The sequence below is a fragment of the Pezoporus occidentalis genome, unplaced genomic scaffold, assembly GCF_034315485.1.
Source record: "Pezoporus occidentalis ecotype Australia unplaced genomic scaffold, CSIRO_AGI_Poc_V1 ctg187, whole genome shotgun sequence".
In the NCBI taxonomy this organism is placed as follows: domain Eukaryota; kingdom Metazoa; phylum Chordata; class Aves; order Psittaciformes; family Psittacidae; genus Pezoporus; species Pezoporus occidentalis.
Genome location: NW_026913715.1, coordinates 131,520 through 151,812, shown reverse-complemented (window position 1 = coordinate 151,812; position 20,293 = coordinate 131,520). Strand labels below are relative to the sequence as shown.

Below are 20,293 nucleotides of genomic sequence, written 5' to 3'. Positions count from 1 at the left end.
TCTAGAATTTTATGACTTCAACTTTCTGCACCCAGAGCAGAGCTGCTTCAGCGCTCGCATCATCTTTTTGGCCTCATCTGGCCTCGCTCCAGCAGCTCCACGTTCCCAGAGCTGGCAGCAAGGCTTCGAGGAAGCCCTCCCGCGGCTGCAGCAGAGAGCAGAGCACGCCGGGGTCCTCAAAGGGGCCCGGGGAGGTGGGAGCTGCTCGGCGGGGCGGGGCCGTGGCGGGGCGGTTCCGCCGCTCTCCCTGTGCTCGCTCGTACTCGCTCGATCCGGCGGGTAGGGAGCGGTTGCATGGGGCCGCCCGAGGAGGTGCGGGACCGGCTGGCGCGGTGCGGGCAGAGCCACCTGCTGCGGTTCTGGGCCGAGCTGTCCCCGGCGCAGCGCGGGGCACTGCTGGCCGCTTTGCCGCCGGGGCTGGGAGAGCACTGCCGGATGGCGGCGGCGGCCGGTGCCCGCCAGCGGGGGCCACCGGAGTGCCTGGACGGCCGGATGGAGCCGCTCCCTGCCCGGCTGCTGGGCAGCGCCCGTCGCAGCGGCCCCGCCGTGCTGGAGCGCTGGGAAGCGGAAGGTGAGCGGGGAGCGGGGCCGTGGTCCCGGAGAGGGGCCTAAGCTTGGCCCTGGCCCCGGGGCCTTGGAGCGTCTCCCCGGTCCAAACCCGTCAGCCGGAGCCGGGGCGGAGGGCACGGGGCATCTGTGCCAGCGCCGCTCCGAAGGGTGCCCCAGGGCGGCACGTCCGCCATGCGGTGCCAGAATACCGAGTTCTGCCCTAAAGTCCTAGGAGAGCGCGGCCTGGCCCCGCGGGAACGGTGCGGGGCCGGGGGCTCCGTGCGGGTGCGTCCGGCAGAGCCTGGCGCGGGCGCAGACGGGGCCTCTGCGCCACGCGGTGCTGGGACCGGGGTCAGGCGGGGAGGGCGAGTGGGACAGAGAGTGACAGTGGGGCGGGCGGTGGGGGGGAGATCTGGGCTTATGGAAGTGCCACCGGGCCCCAGGCAACGGCAGCCGCATCCCGGTGCGCGGCAGGGGCTGAGGAGGCACTCTAGGGCTGTGACATTGAATTTCCGCTGTTAGCTGTTAAATATAGAGCCTGAGGCTGGGGAGCACGTGGTTGGCAGGACCGGGGATAACGCCGTGCCCCGCGGGTGGATGTAATCATAGAATAAATCCTGGAATAGTTTGGATTGAAGGGACCTCAGAGCTCCTCCAGCTCCAACCCCTGCCACGGGCAGGGACACCTTCCACTAGAGCAGCTTGCTCCAAGCCCCTGTGTCCAACCTGGCCTTGAGCACTGCCAGGGATGGGGCAGCCACAGCTTCTCTGGGCACCCTGTGCCAGCGCCTCAGCACCCTCACAGGGAAGAGCTTCTGCCTAAGAGCTCATCTCAGTCTCCCCTCGGGCAGCTTAAAGCCATTCCCCTTGGCCTGGCCCTACAGGCCCTTGTCCCAAGCCCCTCTCCAGCTTTCCTGCAGCCCCTTTAGGCACTGGAGCTGCTCTCAGGTCTCCCCTTCAGGAGCCTTCTCTTCTCCAGGCTGACCCAGCCCAGCTCTCAGCCTGGCTCCAGAGCAGAGCTGCTCCAGCCCTCAAAGCATCTCCGTGGCCTCCTTTGGACACCAACAGCTCCACTTTCCTTTTGTGTTAGGGGCCCCAGGGCTTAAGAGGTGAAGTCCCTGCATTGGACACTGTTGCTGCTGGAATAGGGAGCTACACACTATCTTTCAGACCACTGATGGATGCAGAGGCAGTTCTCATGTAAGTGTGGAGCCCTGTCCAGACTGTGCCATGTGTGATGCAGAAGGGGGATGGAATGTGGGAGCAGAGTAGATTGGTGGTGTAGAAGAAGCCTGGAAAGCCCAGCATACAGTTTTTTTTTGGAGCCTGGTATATGCTGGTGGCTTTCCCTGGTCACCCTGTAGGCATATGAAAGATGGGCTTGATGTGAGCTGTGCTCTTCCCCTCCACAGGGAAGGGACCACATGTTTTACATGGATATCCTGTATGTACTCTGTTTTATTTGTTTACAAAGGTTCAGATGTGTCTTCCCTCCTTCTTTGGGAAATAGAACAGTACTGTTAAAAAAGGAAGCCTGAAGAAAACAGCTGTGGTCAGAGAGTTGCTGAATTGTGGCAAGCATTTGCACAGCCTTCACCTAAAACTTCCAGCAAAGATGTGGGGTTGTGTGGGCAGCGGAGTAAAAATTTCCAAGCAAAAGCAGAAACAGAAGTGGCAGGGTAATGGGGAGCTTCTCTGCCACATCAGACTCCACTGATGGGGCTCAGCAGTGATGGACACAGTTAGAGGAAACCCGAGGGCCGCATTGTGGTTGGTCCAACCAGGGATCCACCAGCCATGCTTACATCTGCAGCCCAGCTGAGGAGGGTGTCAGCGCCCAGCCGATAACACAGCAGACTCCCAGATGTAACCAGTGGGGTTTGGCAGGGAACCTGCTGGGATGGTGCCTGTAGCCTCTTGCTTGAGGGTATTGCGGTGAGGAGGAAGAGGACCCCTGAATCCCAGAGGCACAGGGGTCTAGGTCAGGGCTGCACAGTTAACAGTTTTAACAAACTGGTTCCTTGATCTTCTAGCCTGCTGAGCCAATGAGGAGCTGGCGTGTCTGCCCTGTGCCTGTCTGCAGCAGGAAAAGGAAAGCTCTCCCCGGAGCCTCTTCTTCTCCAGGCTGACCCAGCCCAGATCTCTCAGCCTGGCTCCAGAGCAGAGCTGTTCCAGCCCTCAGCGCAGCATCTCCGTGGCCTCCTCTGGACTTGCTGCAACAGCCCCACATTCCTTTTATGTTGGGGGCCCCAGAGCTGGATGCAGAACTGCAGCACTGCAATGCTTGCAAGAGTCCAGAAGGTCTGGTGTGTTTGGGATGTTTGGCCATGTGTACAAGTCAGCTTGCCCTGGCCCTGAGGCCTGGTGGCCCTGAGCCACACCAGCCCTGCAGGCAGTATGTCTTAATCTCTCCCAGGAGGGAACATGCTGTCCTTCTCTTTCCTTTTGGTGTGTTTTTATGATCCAGTTTAATGCTGGTGATGGGATTCAGACCTTGGTTTTATTTCCCAGAGGAGGGCACTTGGGAGTGAGACTTTGTGCCATGTGTCCCTGTGAACATGGCCCCATCCCGGAGTGTCCATGTGCCCTGGCATAGCATTTCCTAGTGGAGCTGGCGTCAGTGGCACAGGCTTTGTGGGGATTGGGGGTCCCTGTGGGGATGCAGGCCCCTAAAGGCTCTTTTTTTGTGGTGTGGAGCTGGATGGGAACAGGGTGAGCAGCCCTGACCCACTGCTTGACACAGCCCCCGGTGTGAGGTCAGGGTAACCCCTGAACTGAGCTTATCTGAGCTCTGTCCACGGGTGTCCACATTCCCAGCAGCTCTCACCTGCAGTGTGTCCTCTGCAAAGACTAAACAGCTGAAGGGGTGTCTCCTCCTTTCCGATTCTCTCTTTTTGTGATAAAAAGTGGTGGTTAAAAGGACCAGGCTACCCAAAATTTAGTCACAGAATCATATAATCAGCTGGATTGGAAAATACCTTTAAGCTCATCCAGTCCAACCATTCCCAGCACTGCCAAGGCCACCACTTTCTGTGGAGATGTCGTATCAGCCAACCTGCAATCCTCTGGGACCTGCCCACTACACTGACCTAGGACTGTGGATAGATGATGGAGAGTGGCTTAGCGAGTTCCTCTGCCAGCTCCTTCAGCACTTGGATGGAACCCACCTGGCCCCATAGACTTGTGTATACCTAAGTGGAGGAGGAGGTCTCTAGCCATTTCTTCCTGGATTATGGGGACTTCAATTAGCTCCCCATTTCTGCGATCCAGCTCAGAGAACCGAGTACCCTGGGGATAGCGTGACTCTTAAAGACTGAGGCAAAGATAGCATTCAGTAACTCAGCCTTTCCGTCGTCCTCAGTCCCTAGGTTTCTCCTAGTATCCAGCAGAGGATGGAAGTTCTCCTCGGCCCTCCTTTTATTCTAATACATATGTAAAAGTATTTTTTTATTATCTTTTATGGCAACGGTCAGTTTTATATCTGTCTGTGCCTTTGCCTTTCTACCTTTTTCTCTACAGAACCTAACAACATCCTGTACTTTTCATGGGGTAACTGTCCCTTCTTCTACAGGTGATAAACTCTTTCTTTTCTTGAGTTCCAGCACTGCCTCCCTGTTCTGCCAGGCTGGTCTCTTCCCCACCGGTTTTGGTTTTGGCACATAGGGACTGCCTGATCCTGCGCCTTAAGGATTTAATTCTTGAAGAGTGTCCAGTCTTCTTGGACCCCTTTATCCTTCAGTAATGTTTTCCAAGGAATTCCGCCACCCAGCGTCCTAAGCAGGCCAAAGGCAGCTCTCTGGAAGTCTGAGGTGGAGGTTTTGCTGACCTTCTTCCTGATTTCTCCAAGGATTGAAAATTCAATCTTGGTTGCCCAAGACAGCCTCCAACCATCGCATCACCCACCAGTGCTCTGTTTGCCAACAGCAGATCTAGCCAGTTGTCTCCCCTAGTTGGCTTACTTAGCACCTGGGTTAGGGAGTTATCTTCCACACCCTCTATGAACCTCCAGGAATGTTTCTTCTCTCCTGTGTGGTAATTCCAGCAGACAGCTGGTAGGTTGAAGTCCCCCATGAGAACAAAGGCAAGTAATCATGAAACTTGGCCCAGTTTTTGGAGAACATTTCATCTGTAGCTTCATCCTGGCTAGGTGGTCTATAGCTATTATAGACCTATACAGTTATATAGATCTATAACATTCTACCAGGTTATCAGCTTAGTTAGCCTTCCCCCGATCTTCACCCCTAAACACACAGCCTTGTCACTCACAACACTGAATTGAAGGCACTCCCTGACATACAGTGCAACCCCACCACCTCTTTTTCCCTGCCTATCCCTTCTGAAGGGCCTGTAGCCATCCCCTGCAGCACTCCGATCATGTGAGTCATTCCACCACGTTTCTGTGGTGATGATCTTGGGAACACCAGAGGTATTTTTTGATCATTGAAAAAAATAGATGTCATTGTTCTTGTCTCTGAGACAATGAAACTCAGCGTGGTCAGATTTGTTCTCATACCTTAAACACAAACATTAAGCAAACACATTTTCCAGGCAGCCTCAGGGATGACAGTGTAAATCAAGCACAGACCTTTTATGTTCTGTAAATGTTTTATTAACGGAATCTAAGCCTTAGGCAAGGACTGCAGTGGAGCTCTCATTCTGTCAGAGGCTTGAGGAGCTGTTCTGGTTATCTGAATTAATGTTTTGGGGTTTTTTGCTTTATTCTTCTTTTGCTGACTGCTCCTATAACCAGGCTGATGCGCTTGTTCAGCAGGAGAATTCAGTCTGTTCTTCCTGCAAAATCTATTTTTGTTTTTTACTTTCTATGCAGAGTAAGGCTTAGTGCAGCATTGGGGGGTATCTCAACAGCCAAAACATCTTCCCTTTCTTGTTTGGTTGAGCTGTTGGTATTTCATGCACTACAGAAAATAAGATGGATTGGTTTTGAAGAGGGATAAATATTTCCATTTACTGCAGGATTGATGTGCAGCAAGATGTGTCAGTATGAACTTTAGATGTGAATGTTAGTAGTTTTACAGTTGGGAAGTCAGAGCAGACCTACTTACTCAGGTTTGGGGGGCTATTCATCTTCATGGTGGCCTAAAATCAGGAAGAACTTGCCAGTAGTTGTAGGGTTGCACCATAAATACTGGGAATATCATAAATTATGGGAAGGAGAGTCCCTTTGCTGGGGCTGGCATCTCCCAGGAATATGGCCCTGTCAATCGGCTGGATTTTGGGAAGAGAAAAAGAGAATGACACAGTTCATGCTATCAGTGGTATTGCTTTGGACTTGGGTTCATTCTGCTTAGGTTGAGATTTTGGTCCCTGCAGTAAGAAGCTCCTCTGGGAGGTGAGTGTGAGATGCCAAATCACCCTTGGGCAGATTCCATCCTCTCGTCACTGTGTGGAAAACTTCTGAGAACGGACATTGTGAGCTTCCTAACTGGAATGTGGTTGGGAATCACTGGATAGTGACTCACTCAGTGTTGTCCTTGGCTGTGGGCATGACAGCAAGTACACTCTTGCCAGTGCTCATAGCTAAGGGCTTTTCTTTGCTCAGACGCTGCTATTTATCTTGCTTTATGAGAGGCTTATCGTCATTGAGAAGAGGCCAAGATCAAGCTTCCTCAGGGATAGGTTTGTCAACAGAGTGACACTGCCTTGTGGAGTGGTGAACCAGCTCCCCATGCTGTTTGAGCTCAGCAGGACCATGGCAGTTGTTACTCCTTTTCCTAGGAAGGGAATGGTCAGGATCTGTGTAACCACATCCTTGCTTGTGGTAACACTGCTTCAGCTATAGCTGCAACTGTCTTCTCCCTGCCTTGTCCCAGGACAGGCACAGCTACCATAACAGTGCCCTGAGAGTCTGGCTATGGTTTCTAACCACAGTGACTTTCCTCTCCCATTGGTAATTTTGTTATCACTGCTGACCCCCCACTGGCCTGTACTTCCTTCCTGCTCCACCCCACTGCTGTTGCTTCAAGGCATGGGCACAAGCCGAGGTGATGTCCTGGCAGGGATGTGGACTCAAGGGCCAGCTGGGAGCTGAGCATCCCTGGCTGGTCTGATGCTGAGCTGGCTGCTGCTTTGATGAATCTGTGTCTGCATGGGGAGGAGAAAGGACGGGAGGGAGAATGGGCTGGTCGGAAGGAAAGTTTTACCCAAGTTTGTGTGCTCCAGGGCTGCACTGTGCCGGGCTTGCGTCCTGCACGAGTTGGCTGCCTCTGTGCTAGGTTGTACTGGGGGGACAGTCACCATCCTTGATCCTGTGGCCTTTTGCAAGGATCCTTCCCTTCTCCCAGCATCATGCTGTGTCCTGGCAAACAGCCTGCTGAGCACACGATGGCAAACCATGTGCTGGGGACTGGTGCAGGTAGTAGTGGTGTACTACCACCTTAGCCCCCTGCTATGTGTTTTAAGCCTTTGTGACAGGAAGTTCAATAAAGATGCAAAGGAGCTGTTAATTCCTTGTGGTTTGTTGCATAAAATTAGGCTTATTTTATTTGCTTTGCTGTCCAGCTCACCAGTGCCATTGTCTGTGCCTTGTAAATCTCAAGTTAAAACCTATTCAAGCTTCACCCCCTACCCAAGGCCCTCCTGAAACATAGAAACCTCAAGACTTCCACCTTCCTACAGGTTTCTCTCTAGAGAGCTCTTCCGATCCCACTTGGAGTGGGAGGGTGGAATGCAGATCTCTAGAGGTGAACAAGCACTTATGGGGTCCTGTGAAGTCAAAGCTCGCTCTGCAGCAAAGAGCTGTCAGGACCCTCCTCAGTGTGCCCAAGCTGTCATCTCCAGCCTCTTCAGAAGAGGTTTGTTTAGGCAGAAACATGGTGTTGCTCTTGTGGTGGGACTGTGACTTGTAAGCATGGAGAGGTCATTAGTGTTCGTGCAGTGTCATGGATGGCTTATGTCTGATTTTATTGTTGAAAGTTAGATTTTGAATAGAGTTAAAACCCAGCCGGGTTGTTAGAACAACAGTTGATATTTTCCCTCTATTGCTCATTCAAACAGTCAGTTATTTAAAGATGAGCTTAAAACCAATCCTGTTTTTCTGAAATTCAGTATCTTCAGTCCAAGTCAGGATTTTTCTAGTTCCCGGTGTGTTAAAGCTGGGTGTTAGTCCTCTCCTCAGAGGATGGGGGGAAGTACTGGCTAGCTGGGGCTGTAGAGAGCAGTGGCAGGCTCAGTGATGTGTGCTGGACTTGTGTTAGGGTGTGGAAGGCTCTGATAGCTCCTGTACAGCAACAGATTGGGACTTTTAATTGAGGCAGTCCCAGAGCTCACTTCATTCCTTGAGGAACACAGAGTGTTCCCTAAGGAAAAATCTTTCTCGTGGTTGTCAGTCATTACTGACTGCTGGCTTGAGAGAAGGCAAGGAACAAAAACTGGATGAGCTGTGGGTTTATTATGTGCTCTGGTCCTTCCCCAAGTTCTGGACTTTCCTGTTTTGTTGGGAGAAGTGATACTGTCTTTTCATTAGATCATGGGAGTTGTGGCTTCTGCAGGCTTGGCTATATTACTGGTCCTGACTGCAGTTGTACAGGAACTGAAGCATAAGTACAGAGATTTGATCAAGGCAGATTCCAGAAATGCCTGTGCTTTACTGAAGATGAGACTTTGCTTCTTTGGGACGTAGAAATGTTGGTGATCAGGGACTTCTGGAGGTCACTAGTCCGGCCTCTATTTGGAACAGGACCATACCCAGCCCTAAGTCGGGTCAGCTATGGCTTTATCAAGCATCACCTTCCTAGTAAAGAGTTTTTATCCCAGTTTCTAGTTTGAACCTCCTGAGCTGTAACTCGTGGCTGTTTGCAGTTGTTACACAATTTGCTGCTTTAGGTGAGGAAATTGCTGCATCAGAGAGGTGAAATGAATGTTTTCATCGCGTGCAGTATCCTGTTTCTCTCTGAACCACCAGCAGTGGGCATTGGACTGGCAGCTTCTGGCTGCTGCCTGATCTCTGCAGAAAGGTTCAGAAGACCGTGGGGTGTTGATTGCTTTTGTGATTCTTATGTTCCCTTGGGCTTCTTTCTCCTGTTCAGGCTTGCATCAGATCTCGCAGAACAGGGTGGCAGTGCTGCTCCTGGCTGGAGGACAAGGAACTCGCCTGGGAGTGAGCTATCCCAAGGGCATGTACAACGTGGGATTGCCCAGTGGCAAGACCTTGTATCAGATCCAAGCAGAAAGAATCCATAAAGTGGAACAGCTTGCTGGCCAGAGACACCACTGCAAGTGTGCCATACCCTGGTAGGTGACCTGGAACCAGAGACCTACTCTGCAGGCATCTGTATTGCAGTCCTGCCTGTGTGGTTTTCTAGAAGCATTTTCCTGGGGGTTGGAGAGAGACTTATCAAGGGAAAGCCTTTAGTTGGCAAGATTTGTGATGCCAGGAGCTGGAGGAGGGTGCACAAGGATGAGAAGTGGCAGGTCTGTGTCTGCAGATCTGAGGGTCCGAGCACTGTCCTTGGACCACTGACCACTACCCTCACTGCTGTATCATGTTGTCTTTTTAAGCACAGTCCCTGACAACACTCTGCAGAGCACTTTTCAGGGCCTGTTCTGGATGCTTCCCAGCAGTTGTCATCCACTTGTGCTGTGCCTTCTCAGGTTACTGCATGGAGGGAGAGATTACCTGGAGTTCACCTTCTAAGACCTTCTTGCCCGCACTTTCTGCAACAGCAAAAAAGTAGTAAATACTTGTCATGCTCCATTTCCAGGCTGCCTCCTGCTGTTGTTGTTTACAGCTGGCTGTCATCTGTCTCTTCTGGCAGCTTTCAAAAACCATCAAAAGGCTTCAAAAGAGACTAGCTCTGTGTATGCTGCAAAATATGAATTCCCTATAGGATGTGGTGGGTGAGAGAGAGGAAGGTGCTGCAGCAGACTTCTGGGAATGTTCTCTGCAGAGTGGTCTTTGTTAGGTTCTGGAGAGATACCCTTGTGATCTGAGCTGCAAATGCACCCTCCCTGGTGCTGGTGGAACCCAGGATGGATTATTTGCAAGATGCAACATCTGCTGATGTTTACAGTTCCTCTCTCTGGGCTGAGGAGGCAGCTGGCTACAACAGCACACCAGAGGCTAGGCTATGCTGTGCTGCAAAGATGTACATTGGGGTGTGTGTGAGGTCCAGGCTCTTTCCTGTGCAAGGGACTGATTCCCCTGGCATGCTGGCAGAGGACGCTGTATACCTCTGCCAATAGTTGAAGTGCTTGACAGGTAGATGATGAAGATGGCTCTTAGCTACTGTTGAAAAAGGAAGATAGTGGAGCGAAAAACAGCAGCAACATGGAGTTGGAAGGAAACGAGGAAATAAAGCAAGCTAAGAGAAAAACAGTTCCTGCAGCCAGTATTTGAAAATGCTGCTGTTGGCCTTGGCATAGAAGAGGCACTGGCAGGCTGAGCTGCTGAGGACTTGCAGCTCATTCTGAGCGCCTCATGCTGTTCAATGCTTCTTTAGGCACTTTACATCATCTGTAATCTGGGGTGAACAAGGCTGTTGTACTGTCCTTTGCCTTGTTTTCTAGCTCATCCAGATGTCATTCACATGTAGAGAACATTCTGTCCTGGTTGGAGCTAAGTCTGTGGGTAGAATCATGCACAAGACCCTGTGCAACGTCCCTGTGGGATGAGTTCTGGAGGAGAGCTCTGCTGCTCAGTTGTCTATCGCACGTCACTGTAGCGTCTCTCATTTAACACTCTTGGGTTTCCTCCTTTTTCTGTTCCATTTGTAGTTTTGTCTTTTGCTTATGCTTTTCTTGCTCATTACTCAGCACCCATTTCTACCCAGGTACATCATGACAAGTGAGTTCACACTGGGGCCGACAGAGGAATTCTTTGTAGAACACAACTACTTCAATCTGGATAGATCCAACGTGATCATGTTTGAACAGAGGATGTTGCCTGCTGTCACCTTTGATGGGAAGGCCATCTTGGAAGAGAAGGGGAAAATTGCCATGGCTCCAGGTACCCCACTGTTTCCTCTTACATGGTACAGTAATGTAATATGTGTTGATAATTGCTACCAGCCTTGGCACATGGAGCAGTCTTTGGAGGTCATAGAATCATAGAATCACAGAATGGTTCGGGTTGGAAGGGACCTTAAAGCTTGTCCAGTTCCAACTTGTTCCATGGGCAGGGACACCTTCCACCAGAGCAGCTTGCTCAAATCTCTCTCCAGCTGGGTCAGTGTTAGTGCTTCTGATTAGCGTGGGAGGGTTCAGTTCAGTGTTTCAGGCTGGCGATCAAAAGTGCAGCAATCTCTGTTCTGGTCTTCCCAGAGATTCACCCACAGCAGGTTTTTTTGGAAGTCTGGCAGCTTTGGCAGGATGAGGAGTGGTGCAGCTACAGGTCAAGAGCAAGTTGCAACCAGCGTGAGGTCCCTGAGGTGCTGCCTCCCAGCGGTGAAGCTGCCAGGAGCCAGGCTCCTGTTCAAGGCTGATAGCTGGAAACGGGTAAAAAAGATTAACTCGCCAAAACAATTGCAAGTGTCTCACTTCTTAGTAAAGTTCTCCTCTTAACCTGGACATGGTAAGAGACTCAGTGAAGGCAGCCTGGCTGTGGCCATGTTGCAGTGATGCAGTTTTGTGGCTGCAAAGTGGTTTTCTAGAGCTGACAGGAGTGTCAAAGGAAGAACTTCGAAAGGGTGATCTCTGAGGAGCAAATGTGCAGGTATCTTGTGCAGCTGCAGTTCAAGCCCTTTAAAAAGGCATTGGGAAGTTGTGGGGGAAAGATAAAAAGAGAATAAGATTTATTCTTGTCTTTTTCTCCAAGCTGAGTTTTTAATATGATTAAAAATATAGTATGATATGTACTTGAAGATAATGACTGTAACAGGCTTTTCCCACCCTCCATATAATGTTTTGCCTTTTAGTGTTTTCTCTCTGAGGATCTTATAAGGCTTCATAAAGTGTCATAAGGCTTCTCTGTGAAGCTGGTCCCCATGGTCCTACTGCCAGTGAGGGAGCTGAGGTGTGCAGGGGAGATTTCCCTGAACTGTGTGGCAAAGCTGGGGATAAAACCTGGTAGCACTGACTCTTGGCCAGAGAGCATTCCCTGCTCTGCTGTTAAATAGCTCTTTTAGCTCCAAAACCCTTACAAAGGCACTAATTAACCAGGTCTTTCTCTTTTCTCTTGTGTTATAGATGGCAATGGTGGCTTATACCGTGCTTTGGTGGATAATAAGATTTTGGATGACATGAAGCAGCGTGGAATCCAGTACGTCCATGTATACTGTGTGGACAATATCCTCGTGAAAATGGCAGATCCAGTCTTCATAGGCTTCTGTGTTTCCAAAGGGGCAGATTGCGGTGCAAAGGTGAAGCGGTGCTAACACTGGGACATTGTCCCATGGGGAATTAAGGTCTGACTGTGCCTGGAAGCTGCTGGCTGGGTGTGCTTAGGTGAGCTGAGGTGTTCACACCTCTAACAGCAGCTTGCTCCAAGCTGTTAGAGGAGCTGCTCGCTGCCTGCATTGCATTCAGAATCCTTACCTTTTGGTGTCCTCTGCTCTTCCCAGAGTACAGTGGGAAATAAACTTCCAGCAGAGCAGGGTCTGTAACTGCACAGGGAATTACAAACTGGAATTGCTTCCTGCTTATGCCCTGCCCTTTCTACAAAGGCTCTTGTCCTATCTAGAAGCTGTATTGTATTGGGTTGTGGTTTATAGATACACCTTTAAGACTAATGAAAGCATTCCTTATGCGCTGCTGTGGAAGATGGGGAAAGCCAAACCAGCCTGAGTTTTGTCACCCTAAAGCAGCAGGTGCCTGAGGAAAGATACATACTACTTTAATCATTAACACTGAAGGCTAATAGCTGCAGACATTTTCCATTTAATGCCAGGTCCCAGTCTTTGATAAGAAAAGTGTCCTGCAGTATCTTGATTTCTTTTAATTGGGTTGTCTTCTGAGCAGTACTGGGCTTTATGCCCAGTTGTTGGGCAAAATGTGGCTCCAGGCTACTCTGGACACCAGCACTGTCGTGCCCCTGTTCCTGAGGTGCCAGAGCATCAGTGGAAAACAGTCCTATAGGATTGTTGTTTGGAGTTGGAATAGTGCTGGGATTTTCTTCCTCCTTGTCATAGCCCTCTGTCTTATGGCTACAGGTGGTGGAGAAGGCCTACCCCACAGAGCCTGTTGGGGTGGTGTGCTGTGTGGATGGGGTCTACCAAGTGGTGGAGTACAGTGAGATCAGCCTGGAGACTGCGCAGCAGCAGAGTCCCAATGGGGGACTGATGTACAATACTGGCAATATCTGTAACCACTTCTTCACGGTTGAGTTCCTGGAAACAGTGGCCCAGTAAGTTCCAGCAGACCTGCTAGGCAGCTATGCAGCCCAGAAGTGCCTCCAAGGGTGTTCTCATTTCCCACTCTAACTTTCATTATGGGTGCCTCCTGCTCTGCTCTTCACCTCCTCTCTTCTCCAAATGGTTCAAAACAGCTATATCCCCTTTCTGACAGCCCCAGCGTGCTCTTCAGGCCTTACCCAGTGAAGAAGTGGCATGCTTTTCTGTAGCTAAATCAACAGAGATATACCAGTGCATGACCTTCCTGGGCCTGCAAGGTTGAGCAGCCATGTAGGCTGCAGCATGGTCAGTGATGAAGCTTCACACTGAGGATTTTCAGTGACAATGTCACTCATACCCTCCCTTGGGATAACAAGAGGTTGGAGGAGAGGGTGAAGCTGGGGGAGGACTGTGCTCCTTGGTGTTGGGAGATGGAGATGTGATGCTGGGCATTCAGTGAGCAGCTGTACGACCTTCCTGAAGAGCTTGATCCACCCTTGTATGTGGGATCTGCTGTACTCTATTGTCATTCTGGTTAGGTAACAATTTCAGCTCCACGCTAGGTCCTCCCTCTCCTCTTGCTTTACCTTGGTACAGGGAGTCCTGCTGGCTGGGCTGCTCTGCTCAGTGTTTCCTGGATGTGGCTTGGATCAGTTTGGAGAGAGCAACACCCACAGCAGCTGAAAGATGACCCGGAGCTGTAATAAGGCATCTCCTTCCCAGAAGTGTACTACTTTTTCCTAAGTGGGCACGAAGTAAATGAACTTGTTCCTTCTCCTTTTGCAGGAAATATGAGCCGCAGCTGAAGCATCATGTTGCCATAAAGAAAGTGCCCTACATTGATGAGGAGGGAAATCTGGTAAAACCACTAAAACCGAATGGGATAAAGCTGGAGAAGTTTGTATTTGATGTGTTCCAGTTCTCTAAGTTAGTGGCAGACATGATTTAATTTTTCTTCTCTCTCCTCAATGTTTGTTTGAATGACTGTAGGTTGTAATGGGCCTTGCCAGGGAGCGTATGCTTGTGGGTGGCTCCTTAGAAAGGCTGTTGGATCTGCATGAAGCTCCAGCACCACAGTCATGCTACTGGCTCCAAGAGGGGCCATGTTCATTCCACTGGGGATGTGGAGGCCGGTCTAGCCTCTGCCAGCCCTGGTAAAGAAAGAATAAAAAGGAAATTGAGCACAAAGCCAACGTTTAGTACAAGCCCATGCTGAGACTGCAAAAATTGGGTCTTTTAGGATTCTGGCTTCCATGGCAACTGCAGCTCTGGTTATGGGTTAGGTGCTCACACCTTTAGTGCTCAGAAAGAAAACAGGTCGTTTAAGCGCTGTGGGGCCAAGTTACTGTTGCTGTGAAATTGTCAGTGTTGACTTGCCAAGCACTGAGAGTGCTCTGCCCTGGTGTTGGTGCAGTCAGGGGTACTTTTTGTTTAAACAATGTGGGATTTTAATAATTTAGGAATTTAGCATAAGTGTTCTTACAAAAACTGTTTTCAGAAGTCTGGAATTCAGCAGTAAGGATTCTGTTGTAGTTTTAAATAAATGGTAGAAAAAGACCTCATGCAAACTGAATTACCTTTCTTTGGGGACAATATTTTTCTCTTCAGATGATTTACTTTAGGATAGAAAGCTCAAGGGTTGAATCAGTCTCTGCTTCCTGACGTGTTCAATGAAGTGTCACGCACCAAAGCCAAAACCAGTGTGATGGAAGCAGTGGCAAGTCCTGAGCATTGAAAGGACCTACTTGTAATCAGCGATTCCTTGTGCTTTTTTCATAATACTGCAAAACCAGCTTGGCAGCTGCTTTCACACGTGAAATGCACATGGATGCTGCCACGGGATTGCTTTAATTTGCATTCCCATTTCTGGGAAATGGCTGCATTTAACATTCAATGTGAATCCTCTCATATTGCTCATTCATCCCTGGGAACGGGTGTCCTGAGTTGATCCTTGCCTACAGATCACAAGTGCAGTGGTGATTTCTTGCAGCAGGGGTGCGGTGCTCTGAAGTGTCCAGGGCTGTGTCTGTGCATCAGGCATCGTTTCTCTCTCCATCTTCTTGTGCTCTTGGCTGAGAATTTTTGTCCATGAGGCTCCCAGAGCCTGGAGAGCTTTCTGGGGGATCTCTGCAGAACTGTTGTTTTTCTTCTTACCTGTGCGTAGCTGTTGTGAGGCTGCTCTTATGTTCCCAGACACTGAGCTGCTTCTTGTGTTTTGCCATCATACAACCCTGGTGCTTCTTTGCTGTTCAGATGGGAGGTGGGCTTTTCTCAGCTTGACTGTCCCAGGCTGGATACATTGCTGCTTCCTAAAATGTGTATGAGCCTTTCCCCATGAAAGTTGTTGCATCAGCAGGGCTGATGGCTAGCTTGCTTTTTCATTATCATTGTTTTCTCCCCTTTGTTGGTAGGAATTTTGTGGCATTTGAAGTTTTGAGAGAAGAAGAGTTCTCACCGCTAAAAAACGCAGACACAGCTGACAAAGACACTCCCACCACTGCACGGCAAGCCCTCCTGGCCCAGCATTACCTCTGGGCTCTCAAGGCTGGGGCCAGATTTCTGGATGAAAATGGTTGCAGGATACCAGAGAAACTCAGGTAGGAAACTCTGTGATCTGTAGCTTCCCTACCTGTGGTTGCTCAGCCACGCCAGCTAGCTAATGGCATGTACTGTGCTCTACAAAGGCAGGCATAAGTTTGACTCCAGGGTGACTCAGCATGATTCTTGTTCAGCTGGTCATTTCTGAACATTCAGAGTAATGTCCATTACAGCTTCTGCTCCATTACTGATTGTGAGTGCTCCAGACAGTAATGCACAGTGCTCAGGGCTTTGTGTCTGGCAGAGATTCCTGCCTTTGGGGTCATGAGCTGGCTCCTCCTATAGCAGCTCCTTAGGCAGGGGCAGCCTTTTCCATCATTCTGGTTTAGCCAGGCCAGGAATTGTAATCTGTAGTCTTCACCAGCTTTTCTGAATATGGCCCAGGAAGATTTTCAGGAGGGCTTAAGGATCAGCTATTATAGCAATTACCAATTCTGATACTTCTTTCATCATTCTAAATGGGAGCTGCTTTTACTCTGTGGAGCTATTATTTCATCAGCTCATAGTTTAATAAACCCACAAGCTGTTTGTTTTACTTGAAAAGTACTCCAGTAAAAGTGATGTTCTTGTTTTGGTGAGAAATATTTGGGACCTGTTAATTCCCTTTTACTTTCACACTTTGTGTTTGGATAATGTCTGGTGCATGTGAATGTAACAAATGTCTTACCCTTCTGGATATCCTATTCTGGATGAGCTTTCTAAGAAGATGCACTGATTTCTAAGCATAGCAAGAAGTTAATCCTGTGTTCTCTTCTTTAGTCTCTCAGGAACTGAAGATGCTCCGGCTGTGTGTGAGATATCTCCATTAGTGTCTTACTTTGGAGAGGTGAGAATAACTGTCTGTGGAGGTATTTTTAAGCATGCAGGTATGCATCTGATTTCATTCCAAACATGGGGGATTTCTTTAGCCTGGGCTTGCTGAGAAATGGTAAGATCAAGGGAACTAGGTTTTGGGCTTTGTGTTTGTCCTGGGTTCAGCGCTTAAACTACAACAGTGTTACATTCCTGGTTCCATTGTAATTTACTCTTCAGCAGTTTGTTCATGCTCAGTTTTAGCCATCTGTAAAATGAGATTTGCAACAAGACTGCAAAATTTCATCCAGACTTACAAGTACTTTGAGATCTTCTGAATGAAAATCACAGACTATCCAAATTACAAAATTCATTGGGTCACTGTATTCAGTGTGTGCTGGTCTGTGTCTGTCTCTCACAGTGAGTGAGCACTGAGTGAGAAGTGTGATATGTGTATTTGATTTAGAGAAACCACATCTTAGATTTCTCAAGTTATCCCTCTGCAAATAACTGGGACTGGCAAAGCTGCTTCCATTTAGTAGCAAGAGGAGCTTCCCTGTGCTGGATAGACAGGTTGAGAAATAGTGAATTGCAGGAGGATATGTGGACACTGTGAAGAAGGGCGTTCATAAAACTAAATCTTTGCTGGGTTTCTGTGTGCAGGTAGTGAACTTGTCGCAATTGATGCATTGTGAGAACAAAATGAAAACAAGGCAATTTAAATTGACTCTTCTTTGCTAATATTATTCTAATATGAGTTAAGGATACATCTTCCCCTGCCTCCTGCCTGCCCCTCCCCAGGAAGCCTGTTTTTGAGATCCATTGTTTTAAGGCTTATTGGTGCCTCTCCTTTGTGAAACCCAGGCATGGGGCTGAAACATTTTGCCTGTCAATGGGGAAACTGCTGCTGTTGTCTGTCCTTTCAGTGATCTTTTGACTTTGGCTAGTCAGTTTTTCTTTTAGGATATTACAGAGACTTAAAACTAGTGCAGATAACCAGTCTGATGCATTTACAACCTAACAGTACTGTTTTCACATGTTCTCAGGGTCTGGAAGCGTACATGAAGAACAGAGACTTCCAATCTCCCTTTGTACTTGATGAAAACAAAGCAGAAATGCTAGGAAATTCTTGAAAAGGAGGGAGGCTTTTCTCTCAAATCAGATACTGCCTGTCAGGTCCATTGTAAGAACTAACATTACTAAAATATCAGCTATGAAGTGCATTATAAAAAACATTGCTTTGCAGTATTGATTGATGCCAAATCATTACAGCAATTGTGTCTGCACACACATGCGTGCTCACCAGTTCTGTTTGGTAACTTCGAAGGCTGTGCCTTTTACCTCAGTCTGTTTTGTAGACTTGGATATGAATGAAGATTATTAATACCTTCTGGGTACCAAACACATTTTGTATTTTTTATTTGCTGTGCGTACATATGTGTCAGAGACAGTCAGGGTCTAATAAGTCGGCTTTGCATTCAAGAAGATTAAATCACTTCAGTGCCTTGTTAGGGATTTTGTTTGTGCTGGTGAGGTTGGTGGTTTCTGATTCTGTTTTTTTTCTTTAATTTGTGTGCGCATGTGAAGAATCAGTTTGAGGCCCCATACTGAAAAGTATGGAATGACTTTGTGTACTGGGGCCTTTCTTTCCAAAGATCCATCTTTCCTCTAAGGCTGTGCTGGTTAGAAGATCCAGTACAGCAATTGCATCCTCTAACCAGATCGCGCAGTCTGCAGTGGGTAGGGATGCTGCTGTGCGTAAGCGTTGCTTGAGGTTTGGACTCCAAAGCAGATCAAAGTAGTATGCATATCTAGATTTGCTGGTGCCATTCCAAAAAAAACATATGGAAATATGAAGCTTTGACTGATTGCTCTTTACAGCTGTAGGTTTTTTTATTGAAAAGAAGATTTTTTTTTTTCCCCAGCAATCCTCTGTTCTTTCTGTCTATAACAGTTATTTTACTTTCCATTTCTCTATTTAATATGTTCCATATCCCTCAAAGGGACTCTTTTAAAGTACCTGAAAGTAGTAAGAGGCACAAATCCTGATGGTAAAATTTAATGCTCAACCAAAGCAAACAAATGAAAAAGACTCAATCCCTGCATGACCACTGCACACAGTAAAACACCAGCTTCTCCTTCTACAGTTTCTGGACATCCTTTAGATGCCTTCCTTTTAAATACATTACTAACCATAACGCAGAGATAAGTGTCATCTAATTAAGGACACTAATAGTCAGAACGCATGTAGCATGGGAACTTGGCCCTGGCCAAGGGATCCCAGGGTGCCTGTGAGCCACAAATGATTGCTCCTGTTCAGCCTTTGGCACTGCCCTGGCAAGCTCGTGCCAGGCAAGCACAGAACACACCAAAGTGGTTTCACCCTCTTGAGGATGCTTCAGGTGTACTGTTGGGTGGCCTTTGCTTGAAGAGCACTTTATACTTATTCCCTAAATCAGGTTTAAAGGAAGGTGGGGAGGAAGATGCCTCATTTGGAATGTTGTTATTTCATGCATCTGCTTCTATTGAGGAATTGATGCTGTTTTATTAAGCATAAATCTTTTAAATAACTTACGTGGCTTTTAAAAAACTTACATGTGATTGCTGATGTGAAAGCTGTATTCAGAATGTTGGAGAAGTATAAAAATGGCTTTGAGAGTAAATACAGTTTGTAATTAGGCTCATGTTGTCCAAAGAAAGCATCTAAATGTCAGTGGCAGTTTTCAGGTATAAGGTGTATATGCACTGAAGTAATGAGTCTTTTGCATGTGCAGACCAGCTCGTGACAGTTTTGATTACCTCTGTTTGCCGTGCATCTGTAATTCCCATTTTTAGTATAAATTAAGCGTTTGCCTGTAATGCTCAATTTTGTATTTTTCTTCACAGTGTTTCTATGGATCATTCCATTCCTGTCAGTCAAGTTTTATATTTGTGCCCTGGTTTTGGCTGGGATAGAGTTAATTTTCTTCCTAGTAGACTCTATGCCAGCCGAAACCAGGACAATCTGCCAACAAACTGTGTTGCATCTTTTGAGTATTGCTTGTTGATTCAGGCACATGCTCCTTTTAAGGTGCACTGTGCTACGAAGAAAGCATATTTCTATTGCTCTTTATAAAGTGCTTTGAGACTTCAGTTCCTGTGGGCTTTAATCATGTGTACACTGACTGAGCTGTTGACTGCTTTTAGAGGTTGTTGTTGAGGGGAAGCCGAATTAGAATGCTGTATGCCTTGTCTGTTGGGGTGTTTTTCTATAACTCCTCACATTTTAAACTGGAACATAGAAAAAATTTTGAGAGAACTTAAAAAAAAAAAAAAAAATAGTATCTCTCCTGTATGTAGCAAAATAATTCTAGTGTGCATTGTGAAATGAAAAAGTACCTGAAACAAAGGGAGGTCCCCTAGTACTCCAGCAACTTTTGGACACCTAAGCATTTTTATAATAAAGTTGTTACTGTGATTTCTATGTGTGTGTCTGTGTTTCTTGTCCATAAGGAAAATACACTTGTTGTCTTTGTCCCTGTACGTCATGGGTGTTGTCAACACGGCTGCAGGACACTGCATGTCACTGATGGCCTGGCTAGAGTGCCCCTGCTGCAGAGGTACAGGGGGATGTGGAACTCAGCAGAGGGTAACTCCTGATGGGGTTTGACATTGTGGATGTCTTATTTTCATCAGGAAAGAGAAGATTCTTCTTGCCTGCATTCCTGTTTGTTTGGTGGTTTTTTTTCAAGCTTTTAAACACAGAATACTGAGGGGAGGGAATTTCATTGTGGGTGGTCTGTGCTTTTCCTTTCTTGAAAGTAGAATTGGGCGATCTGAATCTGAGTCAGGCTTTCACAGCTGCTCTGTAGGTTATGAGCACTCACTGTAACACAGCTTTTGCTTGGATTCCCAGTGACTGCACTTTTAAAACTGGGCTTTATTTATAGAACAATCATTGGTGGAAGTTGGCATTTTTTCATGAATGACAGATCATCCTCTTTTGAGGGCTTAGTGCTGAACCCAGCAAAGGTCAGAAGTAGATATTCTATCTTCCTTACCTATTTTGCTCCATGTTTCTCTCTTGGCAC

General features: G+C 47.9%; 1 protein-coding gene across 4 annotated transcripts; it reads left to right on the top strand.

Annotated features, from left to right (window-relative positions):
* The first annotated feature begins 203 nt into the window (after positions 1 to 203).
* UAP1L1 (UDP-N-acetylglucosamine pyrophosphorylase 1 like 1) lies at positions 204 to 19,680 on the top strand. 4 transcript variants are annotated; one of them, XM_062615938.1, is made up of 9 exons: positions 204 to 571; positions 8,595 to 8,799; positions 10,338 to 10,513; positions 11,692 to 11,864; positions 12,654 to 12,847; positions 13,620 to 13,760; positions 15,245 to 15,430; positions 16,191 to 16,297; positions 17,270 to 19,680. In XM_062615938.1, the coding sequence occupies exons 1-9, from the start codon at positions 295 to 297 to the stop codon at positions 17,320 to 17,322; spliced, it is 1,512 nt and encodes a 503-aa protein (XP_062471922.1). In that variant the 5' UTR covers positions 204 to 294; the 3' UTR covers positions 17,323 to 19,680. The 4 variants fall into 4 exon arrangements, with proteins under 4 accessions (XP_062471922.1, XP_062471921.1, XP_062471924.1 ...); XM_062615939.1 differs by having other exon boundaries at positions 205 to 571; positions 16,191 to 16,257; XM_062615937.1 differs by having other exon boundaries at positions 16,191 to 19,680.
* The last annotated feature ends 613 nt before the right edge of the window (positions 19,681 to 20,293 follow it).